This window comes from Drosophila obscura, unplaced genomic scaffold (assembly GCF_018151105.1).
Source record: "Drosophila obscura isolate BZ-5 IFL unplaced genomic scaffold, ASM1815110v1 contig_200, whole genome shotgun sequence".
NCBI lineage: Eukaryota > Metazoa > Arthropoda > Insecta > Diptera > Drosophilidae > Drosophila > Drosophila obscura.
This window is the reverse complement of record NW_024542791.1, coordinates 2,099,898-2,123,081: the sequence shown is the minus strand read 5'-3', so window position 1 is coordinate 2,123,081 and position 23,184 is coordinate 2,099,898. Positions and strand designations below refer to the sequence as shown.

Here is a 23,184-nt window from a genome sequence, read left to right as displayed (position 1 = left end):
TAGTATCGATATTTTACTGCTAGTCTCTACTATCGACGGTTTTGCGACTATCATGATAGTATCGAGCTACAGTCGTTGCGCTTTTGATATGTTTGGATTGGCTGCTATAAAATACGAAGACAAATTTGTAAAAAAAATCGACAGGTGGCATCTAATTTTTACAATGGACAAGTTCCTAAAATGTTTCAATGGTTTTTAAATAATTATTTCAGCCCGATACTATCACGATAGTATCGACTGTTTTTTCAAAACATTCGACGTTGATATTCCTCGATATTGATATTCCGTTTAATATTACCAGCTAGCTGGGACTCTCAGCCGTAAAAAAATAATTTTATCCGATAGATACATACATTTTGTTCAGGATTGGTTAGTTTTTAGAACTCTTTTTCATTGGATTGTTTACATATTAAGGTTCAAACAAAAACGGCCACACCACGAAAATGAGGGGAAAGTCTCCACAAAAACACTCTATTCTCCACTGAGAAGAGAGCACTCTCCACGAATTGAGAGCAAATTTTGAAAGCTCTCCACGAATTGAGAGCGAGTTTGCAAACTCTCCACGAATTGAGAGCGAGTTTTGCAAACTCTCCACGAATTGAGAGCGAAAAATGTCAGTATTTTTGGTGCGCTAAATTGAGTTTGGCGGTCAATTTGAAATGTGTCTTAATATTTGGAAAAATAACTTGATTTGTTTTGTCGAGTGACCTCAGAAACCGAGCACCAGTAACCAGTAAATAAAAAAAAAAAATTAATAGTTAATTTTTTTAGCCCGATACTATCATGATAGTATCGATTGTTTTTTTCAAAACATTCAAAGCTATCGATGGCTCAACTATCAATCGTTTGACAGCCTCTAATGGCCAGTCTGCTGCTCGTTCTGCGGTGCTGTGATCAGTGTGACTGACCATCGGAAATATACCGAAATATGCATCGCATTTTATAAAAATACCAAACAATTTCTGATATATACCATTATATACCGATGATAATTGATCGAGCTTAACCCACTAAGCACCACCACTATGTAAACAGGTGAATAACTTGAGTTAAATAATGAAATATAATACGAAACGTACAGTTTTCTACTTCTTTCTGATTCCTCTTTAATTATAAAACTAAAATGACCCATCTTCAAGTTTCATAATATTCGTGCGTGATTTGAAATATTCATTGGTCGACAATAGGTTAATCGTTCTCTGTCAATTGGAGATCATTTTCCTCGATTTTGATATTCCGTTAAATATTAGCAGCTAGCTAGGACCCTGAGCCCTAAACACGTATTTTTATACGATTACTTAATTATTTTTCTACAAGATGGGCTGATTTTATGTACGCCATTTATTGGATGCCCATACAATACAATTAAAACAAAAACGGTCCACGAAAAAGAGAGCAAAAATATAAATGTTGCATATCAAATTTTATACAGTTTTAATATTGCTTGAAAAATGTTGAAAGAAAAGAGGAAAACTTGAATCACTTTCGTTTCCCGAAATTAAGCTTACAATATACTTAGGAATACATCTAACTATGTATGGATGTGTTTTTGCCTACGTGCCCAGCTTCGAGTACATATCTTTAATAATCTGCATTCTCGTCATCCGTGTGGCGCAGAGCCATGAGTCTTTGATCTGAAAGACATCGAACATCTTGCGATCCTCTCTGAATGGCTTGTAGTACAGGTCATAGATGATGCGCAGGATACGCTGGATGTTCTCCTTGGTAGTGCCGTGGTGCTCGCGATAGGCGGTGTTCTTGTGCATTTTCGTGTACTCGCCGTCGTCCCACCAAAATGGAAAATCATCCTCTATGACTGGCTCCAAGGTGAGGGTGATTGGATGGTCCGTGGAATTGGTTGATGTTTCATTGCCAGTCTTCAAAGGAGAGAAAGAAAAATATAGATTTTATTGGGGATTGCATTGCATTTAATCGAAAATCACTTACTTGAGGTACACTCCAGCGCCAGTTCAGTGCCTGCTCCTTGGGTGGTGTGAGTGGTGCTGGTGGTGGCGGCTGGTATTGAGGTGGTTGCGGCACCTCTATCGTCACCGCTGTAGGGATCTCTATCGTCACCACCGCTGTCGGGACCTCTGTTGTCACCTCTGGGGGCACCTCTGTCGTCACCAGTTCCACATACTCCATATGCTCGTCATCCGCCTGGGCATCGTGCTCGGCCATCGACAGAGCCAGCTCATCGTCCAGGGCCTCCATTTGCATAGTGTCTACATTGACCTGCACCTGCTCCTCGATTATGGGCTGCTCTGGCTCCGCGATGAATTCATGCTCCTGCTTCGCGATATAGGCCTGCTCCTGCTGCTCGAAGTCCTGCTGCAGCGCTTCATCCGCGGCCTGATCAATGGCCTCGTACCAGTGCAATTCGCCATTGAAATCGACAGCCTAAAACATACAAAAGGAAGATATTAAAGTGCTTTCCAGAGATATAAATGGCAGCAGTACTCACTATCAGTTGCTTGTGGCCAATCATGGTGTCCTGCAGTCGCGACAATGTTTCCTCCGCCTCGGGGCATTCCTCAACAATCATATCATCATTTTCCAATTCCTCGAATAACTCATCGTACAGTCGTTCCTTCAGTTTTGGTTTTATCGTTGTCACCGCCACTTTCCCGCCCGTCCCGTCTTTACCCACAAACGGCACCTCCTTCTCCTCCTCCTCCTGGAACTCGTCCGGCTCAGACTCCTCCTCATCTGTGGATTCGACGTCACTCAAGCCACTGTATCGCACATTCCGTCGCGGCCTCAGAGTTGACTTTCTGTCCGCGCCAAAGCTGCCCTTTGACCCTTTGACCGGCTCCGGCAGCTCTTCTTTTGGATATGAGACCACTTTTCTGCTCACGCCACGGTGCCGTTGATCCATATGCCGCCTCAGATTCGGCTCCCTGTTCGAGCTATAGTTGCACAGCGAACATGTATGGATGGTCACAAACGGTTTCATAGGCTCCCGTACGTCTCCTGTCTCCTCTGGCTCCAGTTCTGCATCTTCTTCAGGTGACGACTCTTTGTCACTGGGGCAATTGTGCACTGCATCCACATGCCGTTCCAGATTCGCCTTTCTTTTGAAGCTTTGGCTGCACAGCGAGCATTTATGGCTGACAGTCGGCTTGGGCTTCTGCCGATTTTCCAACTTCACCTTCTGCCGTACTTCCCGCTTCACCTTCTTCAGTACTTCCTGCTGCACCTTCTGCAGTACGTCCGGCTTCGCCTCCTCATCATTTGACGACTCATTGCCACTAATGCCTTTGTGTTCTTGCTCCAGATGCCGAGCCAGATTCTCCTTCCGTTTGGAGCTGTAGCTGCACAGCGCGCATGAATATCGGAATCTGGGCACATTCGGCTCAAACGGTACAATCGACACCACACTTTCGTCCGGCTCTGGCTCCGGCTCCTCTTCGTCTGAGGTGTGTTTCCCACTCAGGCCACTGTGCCTCAGGTCCAGATGCCGCTGCAGATTGCCCTTCCTCTCCGAGCTGTAGGTGCACAGCAGGCATTTAAACGACTTGTCGCCTCTCGCTGGATTGTTGTGCACCTGGATGTGGCGCTTCATGTCATACGGACGATTCGTTGAGTAGGTGCATCCCGTCACGTCGCAGACGAGAGATGCCGGCTTCGAAGATTTGTATGCCGGTGCCTCGCAGCCCGGATGTCGGTTCTGGTGGTGTCTCTTTATGTTGCACGCTTTATCTGAGCTGTACCAGCACAGATGGCACTTGAACTCCCGTCCCTCGAAATCCACCTTCGAGTGGCTCGCCTCATGACGCCACCTGTTGTAGGCACGGTCGGTCTCGTAGTTGCAGTTGTCGAAGCAGCACTTGAACTTGCCGTTGGCCGCGTCCTCTGGCCGCAAATTCGTATTATTTTCCATTTAAACCGCCAAACAAAAACATTTGTCCATTTTATGCAGCAGTGTGACCGCAGATTGAAAATGGATGCAATTTCCTATTATATACAAAAATACCTCAAAAATACCGTCACCTCAATTTAGACTTGAAAATATACCAAAACACGATAAATGGTCACTCTGATATTTTAGTATTGGTACTAACCATACAGTATATATGTACATAGATGTACATAGATGTACATATACATATGTGTGTACATATACATATGGTAACAAGCGAAAGGTCGACACGACATTTTCTGCGGATGATCCCAGGGTCTTCGGCTCAGGGATCGATCTAATGCACTCGGCGCGTTCGGCTCATGACGTGTAACACACAATACATATATAATTGTATGTTTTTCTAGCGCTTGGAATTGTATATTCTGACTTGATCCACAGCGCAGTACTCCTTATCCACACAATCGCATTTGATGTTGGTAAACTCTACTCTAGATAAGATCTTGGAAACATTTTCACTAATTAAAGGATCACTATGACATGTTATCTAGTTGATACATACTTCAGTGATCGAATAAAAGATCACAAAAAGAGAGAGCCAGTTCAGCTTAGGCCACATGTTAAGGTTTTGATGCATCCATCATACGTATTGCTGGCGTTTCCCTATACTTTAGAATTTTTTTTAGAATATTGTGACACTTTTCTTAAAAGGACATAAAATCATAATTTTCTTCACATTCGAAGAATGTTCCATTAGTGTATTTAAGGAGCGAGCTGCAAGTTCTTATCACATATATAGTTATATATACATATATAGTTATACCCTTTGCGGCACATCATTGACCGCCAATCAACCGCTTTAGTGATCGATCACATATTGATAACTTACACGCATATTTAATTGCTTGCTTTAAAATACCTTTAACGATCAGCAATTATTCATAAATACATTCCCAAAAACCACCTTCCGAAAAGCGTTCAAAATGGTATTAGTTTTTGTTTGACCATCAAAACCTTAACATGTGGCCTAAGCTGAACTGGCTCTCTCTTTTTGTGATCTTTTATTCGATCACTGAAGTATGTTTCAACTAGATAACATGTCATAGTGATCCTTTAATTAGTGAAAATGTTTCCAAGATCTTATCTAGAGTAGAGTTTACCAACATCAAATGCGATTGTGTGGATAAGGAGTACTGCGCTGTGGATCAATGTTACTTGAAGTCGATAAATCGAACCTACAAATATCTTAGTATAAAAGTGAACTTACTTAAACCCTTAGTTACCAATGTTATGGTATGCGAGTACTTTATTATGAAGAAATTGAATCTCATATTCTCCTATCTTAGGTAAATGGGGCGATGCTAAAACGGGCAAATGGATACAAGCCATTTCTCTACAATATCACTATCGATTTCTGTAGATTCATGAAATATCGTAGGTCGAATCCAGTCGCACTTTACGCACTTGGTTTGCTTGGAACGAACACCAATTTGAACCACTCATGTCCCTACCACGTAAGCTGTGGATCCTTCCAGCACGATCAGATTCTACATCTTTCTAATACCGATTCTCCTGCAGGGTGTTATGTTTGTGGATAAGCTGCCTACCAGCTTTATCAATCATCAGATAACAGAGATTTTGCCCTTTCCTGAAGGTGACTACATGTTGGAATACCGTTTCTCTTCAGAAAACATCAATCGAGCTGTCTTCCAAGTCTATGGAACTCTTTCTTAACTTGGTAATGTTTATGGTTGACTTAAAAATTATATATTTTCTACCTTATTACTTTTAAACTTTTAAAACATAACTGTGACGTAGATTGGAAACTCGCAGAACCGTTTTGCTTTCGCTGTCAAATTTTCCATTAACAAATAATTGCAATACATAGTGGCTATATAATATTGTAGAAATTCAACTTTTTATTTAATTTTCTTTACGAAAATGATTTGATAATTATTACATTATTAATTATTATTATAAATAATTTTAATAATATTAATATTGATCAATCAAAATAAATACAAAAAAAATTACAAAATTGACCTTCATCTTCCGTCTGTACATACATATGTATATGACTTACATATTTATTCTGTTACAGTGAAACACTTCAAAAAACTTCTTGTAGATTGAATTAAAATCCGTCATTAATCCGTTACAAATTTAATTTTAAGCTTCGTCGCTTTCAATTGTTCCGTAACATTGAGCGCGTTCACCAGTACAACTTGATCAGCGCTCAGTGATGGATTTCCTACGATAGTTCTGGTGACCGCTCATGATAAGTGTTTTTGTTGCAAATATTGGAGCAGTATTTGCCATGCAAAATCAGTTAAAAATAAACGTAGTCTAGAAATACCTGAATAAAAGGAATATTTCACTTGATTATTATTATTATTTGCTGCATGCAGCTTCCCCCTGCCACCTCACCCCCCTTTTGTACAATGACCTGGTGACACAAAGTTCATTATCCTTGCCACCGTTTACTACAGCACACATGCGCTTTGCGCCGCATGCAGCCGGCTTTCCGTTTTCATTGAGTTTTCATTAATGGACATTCCCCCCTCAGTCACGCCAGCCCCTGCCTCGACCGACTCTTCGTGGCGATGCTTCGTCTTCGCTGCAATGTTCGTGGTAGTCCTTGCAGTTCTAGCCATTCCGTGCTTTCCGTTCTGTTTTTGGGGCCAGTTGCAAGTCGACAGCTGGCCAAGGCACATGGAAAACTCGGCGAGAGGAAAACGCGCCAACTACACATAGAAATAAATTGAAGAAAAACAGCGACGGGTAGAAATATATTTCCAATTATTAAAGTGAAAAAAAAAAACATTATTTTGGCAGGCATTAGCGGAGAGGGGGGTATAAAAAGTAAAATTCTAATGAAAAATGGGCTTGCCTCGGTCCCTGGCTTTTTCACTCTCCATCTCCGCTCGTGTGTGTGTGTGTGTGTGTGTGTGTGTGTGTGTGTGTGTGTGTGTGGGCGTCGCTTGCCATTAAAATAATTGCACAAATATATCCGGTTATGTTGCTACGAAAATGCTGTTTGCTCATGGTGCCAGGGACCCCCGACTGGGGCACAAACAAGCAACCATTCCACAATAAAAAAAAATTATGTTTTAATTGGTTAGCCAACGCCCCCCCACATCACCCTTCATGGGGCACGACCCCCTCTGGCTTTAATTTCGAGCCTCCCCTGGGGAGGCACGATGGTGTTAGTTAGCCCTTCTAAATTGGCATAAATTCATTTATGGGTCAAACACCCTCTTGAAAAGTTACGAATACCAACAGCGAACAAAAAATTCCCCTGCACTCGAGTGTGCCTGTGTGTGTGTGGTTGTGTGTGTGGGACTTCCGGTTGCACTGCACGTAACGGAAATATGCAGCCCCCGGCCCTCTTAACCCACACTGATTGCTGCTTTAACAATTTCCAATTTGTGCAAGGTTATTCGCAGTGAAAGAGAAATGGAATGTTGCCCGAATATAGTATTTCAAAAATAAGTGAGATATTCTAACCAGCTAAATGAACTAAACGTTAACAAGAACCATTCAAAACGTCCAAACGTGTAATTAAAGCCAAAACAAAGGAATCATGAAAATCAAATGAAAATATTGAAAAGCGATTTGCAATGCTAATTGTTTATAATTCAAACGAAATGTTTTTCATCGTTTTCGCGCCGCTCCTCGAGAGGCACACTCATAAACAAGCAAAGCGAAGTGTAAAGGGGAAAATGTTTGACGGAAGTTTGAGCGGAACCCCGAACGTGGGATGCTCTTGCCAGAACGGGGGGGAGGCTTTCAAAGCAACATAGTTCCCATTTATTGCATATTTATTTAACCTTTATTTACGGAATTATATAATGTATTTCTTCATACTCCATCTCATTAAATCCTCATGGTTTTGATTTACTAAACACCCAATTTAATATTTCATTAATCCCTCTAATCTTACCCCAAGTATAAACAAAATTCATTCATTTAAAATTTGTTTTGGTTCAGTTCTGATTTATATTCCAATCCTCCCGTCAGCAATCTCCCAACAATCCTACCTATCATCTACAATATATTTCAGCCATCCCATGCTTTACCCATTCGTTTCATTCACAAATCAATTAGTTCAAACATTACTTAATTTTTCGTTCCTCTAAATTTACCCTTGAAATTCGTTTTAATTATACGCCCATTCAGCCTATTCTCAAGTCGCCTATAAATTGGATATCCCAGCTATTTATACCCTTCTCTGGCTAGAGTATTTCTCGAAAACCAAAAGAAATGTAAAAATATGAAAACAAAATCTGATTTCGTGAGAGTTTAAACAAATTGGATTCGTGCCTCAAAAATCGCTTCTCTTCCGTCAATTACAGTTTTTGGCAGGAATATTCGAATATTCGAAAAGTGAATACAAAAGGAAAAAACTCAAAAACTGAAATTATTTTGAACTTACTGTCGCTGTCGAAGTCAACGTCAACGTCGCTGCTAACGTCACTGCCAACGGTGCACTGGAGGTTCTACGACAGCAAACCCGTTCAATTGCCGCTCTCAAGAGGAAATCTCAACTCAAGGTGAGTCATGAAGGGAGGGGTACAATACAATGATAAGGAGAATCATTATTTGCTTCTGCCACTTTTTCCATTGTTTGCCCCGTGGCCTTTGACCCGGCCAGGTGGTCGTTCTCCTCCACATCTTGTCGATGACTCTTCAGTGTCGTCCACTTGTCCCAGTTTCTCAATTTCCATGCAGCTCTGCAGCTTGGATAGGGGTCAATGGGTGGCATGGGAGGGGGTTGCGAAGAAGGATGAGGATAAGGAGTGATATTTTCTCATCTAATTTGCTGTTTTCTAGAAGTTGAAGGAGTTGCTTGCACTCGAGAGTTCTTTTGATTAGCTCAATGCAAAATAAATGGGGAAATGGAAACAGTTGGAGGATAAGAGAAGTTTATGATTTCTGTGGGTATTACTATAACTGATTTTTTGGCAAATTAATTGTAAGGTTATTTAGTATCAGAGGATCCTATGAATATAGCAAAATAATTGCCGAGTACTCGGATTATGGGAAAATGCAAAGTAAAAGATATGCCAAGATAATGAGAGTCCAAGAATCTTAGCTGTGTATTGCAAAGAAAAATAGTTTTAAATTGGCAGTACAGATTGATGGAATTTATAGGAAATATTAAAATAAAAAAAATAAATAATTATAATAAATAAAAAAGGACTTTTTATAAAGGGTATCCAACAAAATGCACAAGAATGAAGATGCCATTAATTGAAAAAGAAAATTATGGCATAAGATGTGAGGTATAGAAAAGCAGGAGCATCCTTTGCATTAAAGGTTTTATTTGCAGAAATACCATCCAAGACATATATTCTTATTTATATACAACTTCTTTGTATCTCCATACCATCAACATAGCGGTTCGCGCACGGTAATCTAACACTATTAAGCAGCTGCTAGCTACAATAGATACAACTAGTAGATGATACCATTTTAGATCACTACTCACTGCACTAATTATATACATATATGTATGTATGCCTGTGAATCTTCATGACCATCGAACTTTATCCGCCTGCACTTTCTTTCAACTTTCCTTCAGAAAAGCGTGCGTTTTCTTATACCTTTCGTGTATTTTTTTCTACAAAAATGTAACCGTAAAAACGAGTTAACCTACTTTTTTGATGTAATTGTGTGTGTGTGTGTGTGTGAGCTCTGGGTGCTAATGTATGTGTGTGTTTGTGCCAGGCATACAGTTGCATTTGAACTGTTGTTAAGCGACCCACCCACTCCCCTGCACGTCTGCGTTGCATGCAAATAAAGCACAAGAAGCACAAACACAAATACGAACACAGCCAAGAAATTTGATTCATTTGCCTTTGCATGTTGCGCCCTCAACGGAAGCGGACACACAACACACACACACACACACACACAGACACACATGCACACAAAGGATCAAATACATATAACAATTCTCACATAAAAAGAAAGGGAGCGCAGGGAGCAGCGAAACAGCTAAACAGCTAAACAGCTGTTAAACAAAAACAAAACATCAACACGAAAGGAAAGGATTTTCGTTTGAAAGTCGAAGATTTAAATACCCTCAAAGATCGATTGTTTTATTGGTGGATATATGCTTCCATTTGGATCAACTCGATCCACTTTGAGAATATAGAAAAATTCACAAACAATATTAGGTTTTTGGCCCATTAATTGCTATTAATATAACTCCTGGTGCTGCAATACAAAATGGTTTCAATACAAGCAATGCCGACCCCCCTGCTATTATTCCTTCTATGCACCACCATCATCAACATCTAGCAAAAATCAACATATCCTGCATGCGAAGGGCATAATGAAAGGGTTGAAACATGTGGCAAAAAACTTGTGGTGGCACAAAGGGTGCTGGCGGTGACGGTGGCACGGGGGGGTGTGCCTTGGGGTCACCGCAGACCGAGTGCAGTGCCCTCAATTAGAAGGCGCTCAAGGACAGCGGCAAACAGCTGCAACAGCAATGGCAACGGTCGCTAAGTTCGCCTTTAATTGCTGGGAACACGGCGTATACGTAATGCCGACCTGTATTTCCATACAAAAATTACACTGAATGTATGTGTGTGTGTGTGTGGGGGGGGGGGGGGGGGCTTTTCTTACATTGAATTTTGATTTGTATGGCGCGCCGTCCTACACTTTGAACTTTTCCCTTTTTCTCAAGCAGCTTGCATTTGGCCTTCTCCTAAACACAGGGGGAGAGAGCACAGGGGGGCAGCTGGTAGCAGAGTAGGAGGATATGGTGAAGGAGGCGTGACGCGTCGAGAGGAGGCGCCAAGTAGTTTGCCGTTGCCTTGGGTTGCATCCTCAGCCTCATCTTCAGACTCAAGTTACTGCCGCAAACAAAAACACGAAAAGAACGAAAACAAACTTGGCAAATTTTCGATTGCCTTGCTCATTGGGGGGCTTCTCTGCATACCCTTGCCCCGATTCAGGTTGAGAAACTGTGTTATATAGGGTTATACAGTGCAGTGAAAAGTATTCTATGAGTGAAAGATAATTTCTATAATTGTTTCTTTAACTTTCTGTGCTTAGTTTTAGCTATTTGGATTTTTCGCTTAGTTTTTTTTTGCTTGAATATTTTCTATACATATTTTCTGTAGCTCTGCGCAGTAAATTTTAATCTAATCTTAATTTAATCGTTGACTCTTTGCATAAACATTTTTTACTATAGATTGTATCTCTATTTAATTGCGCACATAGACCCCCCCCCTAAAGGGTCCATTGCATTTTTGCATAGTTTAGAATGTGGCCCTTTTGATCGCCTCCTTCTCCCTCTGACCGACGCTATCTTTCTCGCTTTTTCGCCAACTCTTTCTATGCCTATCTCTTTCTGTGTCGAGTGTTGCAATTTGTGCAATGTTTGTCCGGTATTCTCCTACTCTCAGCTGCTCTTGCTGCTGTTGTTTTTGCTGGCTGTCCTCGACGTTGTCTTTGCCTGCTGCACGAGCCAAGGACACGCATTTTGCGTCTGTATTTGTAACTGCAACTGTGTGTGTGTGTGTGTGTCTGTGCGTTGGGCGCCAGAGGAGCCACAAGTCGTTGGCGCTGTTGCCCGCAACAAGGACACTCGAGGCATGCATGCCAGATTTATGCCATTCTACAGCTCCTCCTCCTCCTCCTCCACGGCTTCACCTGGGGCTGCCACTGCATCTGCTTTCAGCTGCCGAGTGCATCAGCATCAGAGCCCCCCCCCCCCAATATCAGCCGGATGTGAGAGACCTTCGCTGGAGGTGAAGCGACAAACCTGAACCTGAAGCTCGACAGGAAATTACGCTGTTGAGTCTCTCTTTTTCTACTTCCCTATGCGACTAAGTCTGAGTTTAAAATTACTTTAAAACATCAAAGATGACAGTGGACTGTCATCGATGATTTTGATTATGATCTAAAGAATATTTAAAGCGGAGGGAAGGAACAGAGCAGAAGTAACTGGTGTTCTTCGGTTTCTAGTACGCAAAAATCAGCATCAGCATCAGAGTTAAATCTGTACAACGTATACCATATGCTTATAATGCCATAAAAATCGGATGACTTTAAAGGAAAATATGTCTCTTGAAGTGTATTCCTTCTTCTGATACCAAACTTATATTTCCTCCCTGCTTGTGTGTGGCTTTTGAATGTGGCTGCTGGTTTGCTTGCTGCTGGTTGGTGTCTGTGTCTCCCAGCCACATCCTCTTGCGCCGTTTCCCTCTCCTGGTAGTGGTTGTTACTGCAGTCTTGACATTTAATTATCTGCTGTTTGTTGGTGCCACAGACACTGCCATGGCTCTTGCAAACTGCAACTGATGCTGTTGCTGTTGCTGTTCTTGCAGTTATTCTGTGTGTCAAGGTTGTGGTTTGTTTTTGGCCAGAGACAGTGACTGTGGCAGTGACTGTGGTAGAGAAAGAGACAGTGGCCGAGCCTGCCTGTGGCAGGGACAGTGCCAGAGACAGTTTCAGAGCCTGTGGCAGAGACTGGGTGCCAGCCTGGTAGAAGGGTAAGGTGAGCCTGCTGTCAAGGTCTTGTCGTCTGTTTAGGAAATTCGAGAAAATTTTCAAGGCGGAACTCATCAATTCTTAAATTTACAAAAAACAAAGTCAACGAATCTCAAAGAGGAAATGGGAACTTAGAGACTGATTTGGATTTTGGGGGGCAAAATAAGGAGACTATCTCCACAGAATTGACTCGGAAATTGATAACCAAAACTATTATGATTAAGTCTTAATTTTAAAACCAAAACGAATATGATTAAGTCTTAATTTTAAAACTAATCAGAAGAAAATATACACCTCAGCACACATTAATTAAATATTACCAGATATAATGTTGCTGAAAATTCTGTAAGATTAAATTTCCCATGCCCTGAACTACCTGAACTAACAACACTAACTAACTAATATACATACGTTCTCTCTCTCTCTTTATCTTATTTACTGCCAACTTAGTTGTCGAAATGGAGCGATGCGAAAACCGGCGAAGAAGGCGAAGGTAAGCAAAACTTGGCAAATCCCTCGTACTACATACGCATTACGTATGCGCCGCGTACACTGTCTTTTCTTGTTGGATTACTTATGGCTTGCAAAGCCAAATGGAACCATAAATGGGTCAAACAAATTTAAGGGGAACTTTATCAAACTTAAGTTGAACAAATGGCAAGTGCTAAATATCTGTTTAGTGCGGATTTTCAACAATTTTTATGGGTGGCATAAGCACATTGAACGTGAAGGGAGAAGAAGGTAAAAGGAAGCTATTTATAGGCACCTATATATATATAGTAAAGCCTTAATATTGTTCGGATAAGTGGGAGGAATCACGAGTTTCAAGGAGTCAAATCGAAGTATGCATAGAGCTACTCAGATATGCCCAACCATACGCTCTGTTTCTGAGCCAGTCAGTGTCCACTAAAGGAGCTCATCACTAAGTCAACTGGTGATAATGGCAACTGAATAATAAAGCAGCTCTAACCAGAACAAATCGCAGCTGTTTGAGGTTCGATGTTGGCCAATACGAGTGAGTGCTCGTACACAGTTTTCAGGTCAATCAATAGCATTTCGATGGTTCAGGCAGGTGATTAGTATGCCAGCCGTGAAACGAGCAAAATGTCTATGTGTGTGTGTGTGTGTGTGTGAGTTAGGGTTGGGTGCAAAATGGCGGCATAGTCGTCGCCATTTTTCGCTGTGGTTTCCTGTGCACACGACCTACGACAACCCAAAACGGAACTGTCCTAGGTTAGGTCCTGCGCAGACTCACACCACACGAGGCACCCATACGCCCACACATGCATGTATTTAGTATTTAGTATATATATATTGCGTGTGTTTGTGTGTTGTAGGTGCAATCAATGAAAGTTCAACGCACGTAAAATGAAGGCGAACCACTTTGCCTTGTCCGAAAGTTCTTCTGTGTGGCAAAGACCATTTCAAAGTTAATTTAAAAGTGCAGACAAAATAAACTGTTGAGGTTTAACCAAGTTATAGATGGCAACTAGCAAAGGTAGCTATTAAATATTGATCCTTGTATCCTTGCACAGAGCTTCTGTGGGTGGTGGAATGAAAGTTAAATTGAATCAAAGCCCATAGTCTAGTCTAGTGTAGTTTGCAGCGAAATGCAGTGGTTTGACCCTCGGCATTGTAATTAAAGTTTCATTTATGGGTTTTGAATGGATGGTAACACGGTCAGAGTAGTTATGAGAGCAGGCACTTGAGGACATGCCAGTTATGCCTTAAGTTTTAATTAGTTTCAAGAATTTTATTTAAATAATATTTTTATTTATTTTAAGTTATTCCATATCTATACACTTAGCTGTGTGTGTTGCTGTTACAACAATTCCTAACATTTATTCACAATTTATTTACCCTGAAATAATATTTAATCTTTAAATGCTTTCTGGTCAAGCTCTGAATGAAATTTTCTTTTTCGTCACGTTCAATGAATCCTCTTTTAGCCATTCCAATCATTCCGTGCCGTGCCCACAGCCAACAACTTTCCCCCAATATCCAAAAATATTTCAAAATGTTTGAACAAATCCTACGACCCTCTCTCCACCATCCCGCACCCCCCAGCACTCCATAGCCAATGCCAAGTTAAGGGCTCTGCAAACAACGTTGCATATTTTATGGCGCTATGGGGCGGGGCTGTGGTGTGGGGGAGATTTGAAAGAGCACAGGCATGGCCATGCCCCCATGCATGCGGGAAGCAAGATGTTTAGGGCGCTGTGGGTGTTGGGGGCTGGCTGTTACTTTTGGGGGGTGTTGATGTGTGTTTGGCCACCGATGCAGCCAATGTCATTTGAAATTAAATGCCAAAAACTGACAGCATCAGCGAACCTCACACACATACACACACACACACAGTTGCAGACTGATACGCAGACAGGCAGCTTTTGTCACTGTCGGTGTGTTTGAGTGTCAGTGTGTGTGTGTGTGTGTGTGTCAGTGTGCGTGCATTGCTTTTTAATATGCAAGCAATAATTGACCCAGATTTCTGTTGCCACCCTCTAAAAGAAATCCCCCCCATATCGCGTATACGCCGCGTGTTTGTGTTTGCTTTTCTGCTTTCACTTTCTTTTTATTCTTTTTGCTTTTTTCTATACCCTTTTGCAGGGGAATTATATTCTTGAAGAGATTTTTGCAACGCATAAGGGGAAGCGTTTTTGAGTGTTTCAGTTTTAGTGATATATTTTCGAGAGCAGAAAAACAAGCCACAAGTCTAACCACAGAAGGCTCAGGGAAGAGAAAAAAGGTCCTTAAGTGCTTGAAGATTTCCCACGGAATTTTTAAAATTCTTGTCTAATAAAAAACCGCAAATACTTTCAAGCTCCTATTAATATCAACTAGGAGCCATAGAAACAATATGACAAAAAGTCCAGGAAGATTCGGCATATAGTCCGAAAAAAGGTGCAAACTTTTACATATCTATAAATTACTTTAAGTATGAATATTATGACGTTATTCGTTATTTGTAGTTAAATCTAAATTTAATCATACCAATGGATCTCGAAGGGGGAAGGAAACGTTTCCGACACGTTTCCGATCTGTGGCAGCACAATTTTAAATATACGAAAAAACTAAAAACGCAGTATCGTAGAGGAAGACCATATTTACCAGATTCTGAATCAGAATCAGAAATAAATTTATTTTCAGTTGCTTTCCCCACCTCCTTCGGCGCTGCTGACGCTACTCATTCTTTTTCTCGCTCGCACACACTCTGTCCTGTGCAATGCGCGACCTTTGCGAAGAAGATGTAGAATATACATTGTGTATCTACAATCTACAATTGAGATGTGGAATCGACATTGTAGGTGTAGTTAACACATGTAATTTAAAAATTCTACATAAATCATAAGCTCACAAATTTATATACTGGGTACTTAGTACGGGCATAAAAGTAGAGTCGCGTCCACAGAAGCGACTCACACGTTCCATCTCGTTTTTTTTCCTTTTTGTGTTTGCATTTGCGCTTGGAAATTATTATTTAATTCTGCGGCTCAGCCAAAGGCTATCGAAAATCAGTGCAAATAAGTGTTAATGGCAATTGGATGATTTCCATTGGAGTTGCCATGCCAGTGGCCTTGAACAGCGTCGCGTCTGTCTGCCCTGCCTGTGGGGTGGTGATGGGGGGGTTGAGTGTTGGCTGTTCAAGGCCGAGCGTACGGGCAATGTGTTAACTGGATTATCTGCGCCAGACATCAATGGGGAGCATGGGTGGAGAGGAAGCAGTGGTGTGGCACTGCCTGCAGGTAGATGTTTTGTCCGCGGTACTCACGAAGTGTTTAATTCTGTTTATTCGCACAGACGACGGAAAAAAGTTGCACTTTGTGAGCCCCGCACGAAGGAAATCGGTTCTGGCGCCCATCCTCAATAAGATCAAGAATGGAGCGGATGCCTCGGAGAGCGCTGACAAGAAATTGGGCAGCGAGAGCAGTGGCAGCGGGCACATAGCAGTCCAGATCGAGCCAGCCAGGCGTGTCAAGGTGGGTCCAACTTCGCACTGAAGTTCAACTTGAATCCATTCCTACTCTATGCCCACAGCGTCACAGCATTCACGGCATGATGGAGGAGGAGAACACCATACGACCGCATCAGGAGATCCGACAGCTGACCCTCGAGGAGAAGAAGTTCCTGCTGGCCGTGGAGCGTGGCGACATGGCCGGCACTCGCAGGATGCTGCAGAAGGCACAGGACACGGACTACATCAATGTGAACTGCGTGGATCCGCTGGGACGCACCGCCCTGCTGATGGCCATCGACAATGAGAATCTGGAGATGGTCGAGCTGCTGATCAACTACAATGTGGACACGAAGGATGCACTGCTGCACTCCATCTCCGAGGAGTTCGTGGAGGCTGTGGAGGTGCTGCTGGATCACGAGAATGTCACCTTCCACAACGAAGGGAATCATGTGAGTGGCTCGGTCTTTATTTTATCCCCCCGCAACGAACATTAAAGTTAATTATTCTGCATAGAGCTGGGAGTCTGCCTCGGAGGACACTTCTACTTTTACGCCGGACATCACGCCGCTGATACTGGCCGCCCATCGGGACAACTATGAGATAATCAAGATTCTGCTGGATCGTGGCGCCGTTCTGCCCATGCCCCATGATGTGCGCTGTGGCTGCGATGAGTGCGTCCAGTCCAGGCAGGAGGACTCGCTCAGGCACTCGCGCTCACGCATCAATGCGTACAGGGCACTGGCCAGTCCCAGTCTCATAGCACTCTCCTCCAAGGATCCTATACTCACGGCCTTTGAGCTGTCCTGGGAGCTGCGGCGTCTCAGTTTCCTCGAGCACGAATTTAAGGTGAGCCAGGGAAGTGCTGCAAGGCCATAAAATAACGAATCTTCTTTGTATGCGATGCAGAATGAATACCAGGAGCTGCGTAAGCAGTGCCAGGACTTTGCCACTGCACTGCTGGACCACACACGCACCTCCCATGAGCTGGAGATACTGCTTAATCACGATCCCACCGGTCCGATCTACGAACATGGTGAACGGATGCATTTAAATCGCCTCAAGCTGGCCATCAAACTGCGCCAGAAAAAGGTATGCTATAAAGCTGAGATATAAACCAATAAACTCTGTTAATTCCGCCCCCCATCCTCTTGCAGTTTGTGGCCCACTCGAATGTGCAGCAATTGCTGGCGAGCATTTGGTACGAGGGTCTGCCCGGATTCAGGCGCAAGAACATGGCACTGCAGGCCGTCGACATCATACGCATTGGCATCATGTTCCCCATCTTCTCGCTGGCCTACATACTGGCTCCCTACTCCGGCATTGGCCAGACCATGCGGAAGCCCTTCATCAAGTTCATCTGCCACAGCGCCTCGTACTTCACTTTTCTCTGTAAGCCACCACACGGTGAAACTCTCAGCAAATCCTCCCCTTACAATTCTCACCTATGCAGTTCTATTGATGCTGGCCTCACAGCGCATTGAGACCTTCATTGGGGGCTGGTTCTTTGCCGATGACTCGAACGTGCTGAACAAAGTGGAGGAGGTGCCCACCAAGCGGGGCGCCAAGCCCACCTTCATCGAGTGGCTCATCCTGTCGTGGGTGAGTGGCCTCATCTGGAGCGAGGTCAAGCAGCTCTGGGACGTGGGTCTGCAGGAGTATCTCAACGATATGTGGAATGTGATCGATTTCGTTACCAATTCCCTATACGTGGCGACGGTTGCACTGCGAGTGGTGTCCTTCTTTCAGGTTAGTTCTAATCCACTAAAATATGATTCACTTAGCATTGAAAAAGAAAATCTTTTCTCTTTTTTGTAGGTGCAAAAGGAAATGATTTATAATTCGCATGCCACCGATTTGCCGCGTGAACGTTGGGATGCCTGGGATCCGATGCTCATATCGGAGGGTCTGTTCAGTGCGGCGAACATTTTTAGTAGCCTCAAACTGGTATACATCTTTTCGGTGAATCCACATTTGGGGCCACTGCAAGTGTCGCTGTCACGCATGGTCATGGACATTATGAAGTTCTTCTTTCTATATGTCCTGGTGCTGTTCGCCTTTGGCAGTGGTCTCAATCAGCTATTATGGTGGGTGGAACAGCACACACAACCAGATATGATTATTATTTCATGGTTCTTGCAGGTACTATGCGGATCTGGAAAAGAAGCGCTGTCCGGAGGTCTCGCCCAGCAGCGTGCTGCTCAATATGAATGGCACCAATGATCCCAATGCCTGCATTGTGTGGCGTAGATTCTCCAAGTGAGTGTCTCAGCATCTACTTAATTAGTAAACTATTCGATTAGGTATATAACTCCCTACTTTCAGTTTATTTGAGACCACTCAAACGCTCTTCTGGGCTGTGTTTGGTCTGATCGATTTGGACAGCTTCGAGTTGGATGGCATAAAGATCTTCACACGCTTTTGGGGCATGCTTATGTTCGGCACCTATTCGGTGATCAATATTGTTGTGCTGCTCAACCTGCTCATAGCCATGATGAATCATTCGTATCAACTGATTTCGGTGGGTAACAGAAACAGAGATGAACCGTTGTTAGGTATTAAAGTTGTTCTCTTTATGGCGTAGGAACGTGCCGATGTGGAGTGGAAATTTGCACGCTCAAAGCTGTGGATTAGCTACTTCGAGGAGGGCGGCACATGTCCACCGCCATTCAATATTATACCCACACCAAAGTCCATTTGGTATGCCTGCAAGTGGATGCGCCGTGTGTTCTGCAGTGGCTCCTCAGCAGCGCGTAGAGAGCATCTGAAGACGATACGGGTGGGTGGCTTGCATACAAAAAAGAGGCTTTAAATCTATCCCTGAATCCCACACAGCGCAAGGCACAACAGGCGAGCGATCGGGACTTTAAGTACCAGCAGATTATGCGCAATCTGGTGCGTCGCTATGTGACGGTGGAGCAGCGAAAGGCCGAGTCCCAGGGCGTCACCGAGGACGATGTGAACGAGATCAAACAGGATATATCCGCCTTCCGCTGTGAGCTGGTCGAGATACTCAAGAACAGTGGCATGGACACGAATGTAACGGCCGGACAAGGTGGTGGTAAGCCCAGGAAACTGTTAATTAGAATATCGCGTCTTTCTCTAAGAGTTTTCTCCACCAGGAGGCGGTGGCAAAAAGAATCGCCAGAAGGAGCGGCGCCTGATGAAGGGCTTCAATATTGCGCCACCGGGCTCAACGGGTTCCCTGGCGCCGGTGGCCGAGTTTTCCACATCGTTGGACAACTATGACAACCAGCACGAGATACTGAGCTCAACCATTTCCACGCTCTTCACGCCCAACTTTATGCACAAGCGACAGCAGAGCCAGCAGGCGGGCTGCGGCGGCGCCGAATCACCCACCTCACCCACACAGGGCACGGCGGCGGTGACGACGCCAAGTGGGCCCGTCACCAAGTACAATAAGTCCGCACTGAAGCCGTACAACAAGCGCATAGCTGGACACAAGAAGCGATGGGGTGGGGTCTAGCTTTATCTGCCAAAATGGAGCCTTAGTTAATTGGCAAATTGTTTTCTTTTAGGCACCCTCATCGAAGCAGCCAAGGTGGGCAATGTGAGCAAAATGCTGGGACGCTCCAAGTCCGAGGATTCGGTTTGCAATACCTCAAATAATGCCACACCAGTGCATGGCCAGCTGCGGGTCACTTATGCCCAGAACTCACCGCAGCATGCAGGCTATGCTGGCTACCATGGAGAGTCCACGCCGCCGGGTGGAGCAGCCAAAGCCACAGCCACAGCAACGCCCACTGCCTCGAGCCATCCGACACCCACGCATGTGGGCGTGGGCTCACATTTCTTTCACACAACCAGCGGTGGGTGAATCTTTAGATGGCAAGCCAATGCCCCTGCCTCGCTACTCATGGTCTCCTCTCTCTCCTACCAGGTCTTACTGCCATTGCTGCGCTGAAGCGTAAGCGCAAAAAGTTCTCCTCCAGCAAGAACATTTGCCCTGTCACCGAATCGGTGGCAGCTGCCACGGCTGCAGCAGAGCTATTGAACGATAAGGTTTGTTGGCATTTGGCAATAGATCCTCGAAACCCATAACTAATGGAAGATCTTTGTCAGACCCTCAAGCGTGTGTCCAGCTATCCGGCAGCCACTGCCGAGGGCGGCGTACAGCACAAGGATCCCGCCCAATTGGTGAAGCCGCGACGACACGAGCAGACCCAGAGCCAGCATGATTCGGTGGAGACGTCCACATTTACGCTGTCCATTGATCCATCCAATACGTCGGTCAACTCAAGGGAGCCACTGATCAGCACCAGCTGTGTCTCCACCATGGGAGCCGTTGGCTGAGGGAGCACCACGGCGAAAATACTCAGCGAATTGAGTGGATGATTGTCAGAGAGATACCAAAGAAGATATAGCAGCTAGCTAACTTAGATAGCGCACCTGATATGCAGATACCTAGAGGCAGCGATGGATACGGCGCTAAACTAACCAAATAAAACATAAACCAACACAGCCTAGATCTTAAATTACCTCACCACGGATATAGGACATAGAAATCACACTTACCAAATAACGAATAAGAAAGCGAACACTCTCTATAGCTGGGTTTCAGCCGCATACTAACTACCAACTACTCTGTAACTGTTAACCAAGAATACTTTTCATGCAGCACTACACTTACCTCTCCCACACTCACAGAAGTTCAAAGTATTCTCCTACTCAATAACCGTGTTCCAACACTACTTGTCAGTGCTGCTATGCAACACTACACCTAAATCATCACCTGAAACTCTAGCAGTACTCTCTCCAGCACACCACACACACACACATATCATATGATCGCTTTATAGAGAAACCTTTACAGGAAACAAAGCAAAACAAAGCCACTCGAAATGATGCCCAGATAAAGCCCTTTACCAAACACCAAAATACAAATACAACAAAATACGAATTAAACTAATACAAAAACTATCCCATATCGATGTTGAACCGTTGCCTTAGCATGAAACATATTTTTTGATACACATAAGTTTTGGATGAACATTGAATTACCGTATTGTACTCGGAACTGAGGGAAGCGCGCGCTGTGTATTTGTTGATTTGATAGAATGGATTTGAAGCCAAGGATTTGTCATTGTTCAAGCAAGCAAAGCAAAGCAAAGCAAAGCAAAGTAAAGTAAATAAATCAAGATATGTACCACAAATTTTATACACCGATTTTAACCAAAAAAAAAAAACAAAACAAAAACACAGCAAAACAATAATCGAAATTGCAGTACAGTACTACTAAAGTGTTTGCATTTTATGGATATAAAATATATCCGGATATCCGGACTATGATATGCCCATATCCATAATCTACACACACACAACGATTTTAGCATAGCATACAAGTATAATATACAATTACCTATACTATACCTAAATATAGACTAAACAAATATTACAAATTAAAAACAAATACGAATAATCCAAATTTTTAGATGATTTTTTGCGTTAAAGTAGTTAAAGTAGACAAACACCCACACACCCACACCCACACGAACAATACATTAAATACATACATATATGGAATATCAACGAATACAATAGCGAATACAATGTCGTAGAACATTTTATATCATTCGATGCAATGAATCAACCGAAATATGTATGTCGTACAATAGCAATGCAATGCATCCCAAGTACATATCTCTGTTGCTTCAAACGAACAATTGCAGGCAGGCGAACCGAACAGAAAAGAACAGAATACGAAAAACCAGTGTTAGAATAAATACAAATAAAATTGTTATTTGCACGGACAAAATAAAAATAATACAAAGTATCTAAACGAAAATAAAAACAATTACTAAATATTATCCTTTTTAATAATGGTTGGTGGAATTGTTTCATAGGCATTACAAACATTTTTTGGGAATACAAATGGTTTAGCAATTATAGCCAGATATATCAACCAGAAATTGTCCCTACTTTGATCAAGTCATGGCCTCTCAAAAAAAAATCTTTCTAAAAATCTATCCTAAAAAAATGTAATGAAATAGGCGTAGCCTATATCCTTTGAGTGTCAGGTAAACCTCATTTTTAACGTTGGTTTACTAAGTCTCAATTGTCAGATAGTCCAAAGAACTTTAGGAAATGATGGTGACCCAGAAGTCTAATCGATAAGATACTGAATTTGGAACTTGTAGAGGCCATATTTGAACGCAGTCTACAAAGTTAGGGAAGAGCTACCACAGCATCATAATTGGCGACTCCCCCAACTTATCTAAGCTATATGATGCGCAAAAACTGTTGTGCAGACTCAAACTGCGGATCCGGATGAAATAGTTTTAGCATTATTTAACAATCCTTCCTTCATAGATATCAGACTGCAAGAAAAAATTAAGATTTAGGCATGGTTTTTAGCGTGTAAGCGAGCTTTACAACTTTTAATCTCTGAGATGCTGCTTATCTGCGCTCCAAGTGTGAGTTCATTAGCTCTTCTATGGCAATCCAAGGCAAAACCCACTTCCGATCATTAACAACACAAGTTTCTTGATTATTATTTGTATATCGCATTTATTTTAAATGTTTCATATATATATATTTGCAAATAAATTTTATATATATGTATATATATTTTGTTGTTGTTTCATTTATTTTTGTTGTTGTAATGTTGCGTCATTTATATAAGATAAACAAATAAATCGACACATAGGTATATAATTAGAAATATTTTTTCGGCATCAGTTTTTTCCGCATTTGTCCCTTATTAATCATTTTTGTTGTTGTTTTATTTATGTAAAAAACAAAATAATATACATGTATATTGTTGTATTTTTCGTTAATACACACATATATAATATATATTTTAACCATTTACCGTTGTAAACATAGAAACATTACATAATTT

At 42.7% G+C, this 23,184-nt stretch overlaps 3 protein-coding genes across 5 annotated transcripts; 2 read left to right on the top strand and 1 right to left on the bottom strand.

Moving 5' to 3' along the window:
- Positions 1 to 1,417: 1,417 nt before the first annotated feature.
- Positions 1,418 to 3,925, bottom strand: LOC111075954 (RE1-silencing transcription factor A). Its single transcript, XM_022369496.2, has 3 exons — positions 2,465 to 3,925; positions 1,948 to 2,400; positions 1,418 to 1,877 (listed from the first exon to the last, which is right to left on the bottom strand). Exons 1-3 carry the CDS (start codon positions 3,881 to 3,883, stop codon positions 1,554 to 1,556), a joined length of 2,196 nt encoding a protein of 731 aa, XP_022225188.2. The 5' UTR covers positions 3,884 to 3,925; the 3' UTR covers positions 1,418 to 1,553.
- An 821-nt stretch (positions 3,926 to 4,746) lies between these two features.
- On the top strand, positions 4,747 to 5,754 carry LOC111078162. Its single transcript, XM_022372710.2, has 5 exons — positions 4,747 to 4,939; positions 5,000 to 5,155; positions 5,209 to 5,376; positions 5,441 to 5,600; positions 5,681 to 5,754. The coding sequence occupies exons 1-4, from the start codon at positions 4,883 to 4,885 to the stop codon at positions 5,594 to 5,596; spliced, it is 537 nt and encodes a 178-aa protein (XP_022228402.2). The 5' UTR covers positions 4,747 to 4,882; the 3' UTR covers positions 5,597 to 5,600; positions 5,681 to 5,754.
- A 2,533-nt stretch (positions 5,755 to 8,287) lies between these two features.
- Positions 8,288 to 22,118, top strand: LOC111075295 (transient receptor potential-gamma protein). 3 transcript variants are annotated; one of them, XM_022368493.2, is made up of 17 exons: positions 8,288 to 8,415; positions 12,821 to 12,863; positions 16,169 to 16,347; positions 16,406 to 16,774; positions 16,839 to 17,171; positions 17,232 to 17,414; positions 17,480 to 17,714; positions 17,776 to 18,071; positions 18,141 to 18,409; positions 18,465 to 18,581; positions 18,648 to 18,843; positions 18,907 to 19,101; positions 19,158 to 19,383; positions 19,445 to 19,798; positions 19,862 to 20,152; positions 20,224 to 20,345; positions 20,406 to 22,118. In XM_022368493.2, the coding sequence occupies exons 4-17, from the start codon at positions 16,424 to 16,426 to the stop codon at positions 20,634 to 20,636; spliced, it is 3,399 nt and encodes a 1,132-aa protein (XP_022224185.1). In that variant the 5' UTR covers positions 8,288 to 8,415; positions 12,821 to 12,863; positions 16,169 to 16,347; positions 16,406 to 16,423; the 3' UTR covers positions 20,637 to 22,118. The 3 variants fall into 3 exon arrangements, with proteins under 3 accessions (XP_022224185.1, XP_022224189.1, XP_022224177.1); XM_022368497.2 differs by lacking the exon at positions 12,821 to 12,863 and having other exon boundaries at positions 8,338 to 8,415; XM_022368485.2 differs by lacking the exons at positions 8,288 to 8,415; positions 12,821 to 12,863 and having other exon boundaries at positions 16,261 to 16,347; positions 19,448 to 19,798.
- Positions 22,119 to 23,184: the final 1,066 nt, after the last annotated feature.

What these genes read in the sequence shown, in the direction of transcription:
- LOC111078162 (XM_022372710.2), top strand. Translation starts at nt 4,883, where the DNA reads ATGTGGCCTAAGCTGAACTGGCTCTCTCTTTTTGTGATCTTTTATTCG. An exon ending in CCTTAGTTACCAATGTTATG is followed by an intron (nt 5,156 to 5,208) that starts GTATGCGAGTAC and finishes CTCCTATCTTAG; the next exon opens with GTAAATGGGGCGATGCTAAA. An exon ending in ACCACTCATGTCCCTACCAC is followed by an intron (nt 5,377 to 5,440) that starts GTAAGCTGTGGA and finishes ATTCTCCTGCAG; the next exon opens with GGTGTTATGTTTGTGGATAA.
- LOC111075295 (XM_022368493.2), top strand. Translation starts at nt 16,424, where the DNA reads ATGATGGAGGAGGAGAACACCATACGACCGCATCAGGAGATCCGACAG. An exon ending in GGTCTCAATCAGCTATTATG is followed by an intron (nt 18,410 to 18,464) that starts GTGGGTGGAACA and finishes TGGTTCTTGCAG; the next exon opens with GTACTATGCGGATCTGGAAA. An exon ending in AGCATCTGAAGACGATACGG is followed by an intron (nt 19,102 to 19,157) that starts GTGGGTGGCTTG and finishes AATCCCACACAG; the next exon opens with CGCAAGGCACAACAGGCGAG.
- LOC111075954 (XM_022369496.2), bottom strand. Translation starts at nt 3,883, where the DNA reads ATGGAAAATAATACGAATTTGCGGCCAGAGGACGCGGCCAACGGCAAG. An exon ending in TTGGCCACAAGCAACTGATA is followed by an intron (nt 2,401 to 2,464) that starts GTGAGTACTGCT and finishes TGTATGTTTTAG; the next exon opens with GCTGTCGATTTCAATGGCGA. An exon ending in GGCGCTGGAGTGTACCTCAA is followed by an intron (nt 1,878 to 1,947) that starts GTAAGTGATTTT and finishes TCTCCTTTGAAG; the next exon opens with ACTGGCAATGAAACATCAAC.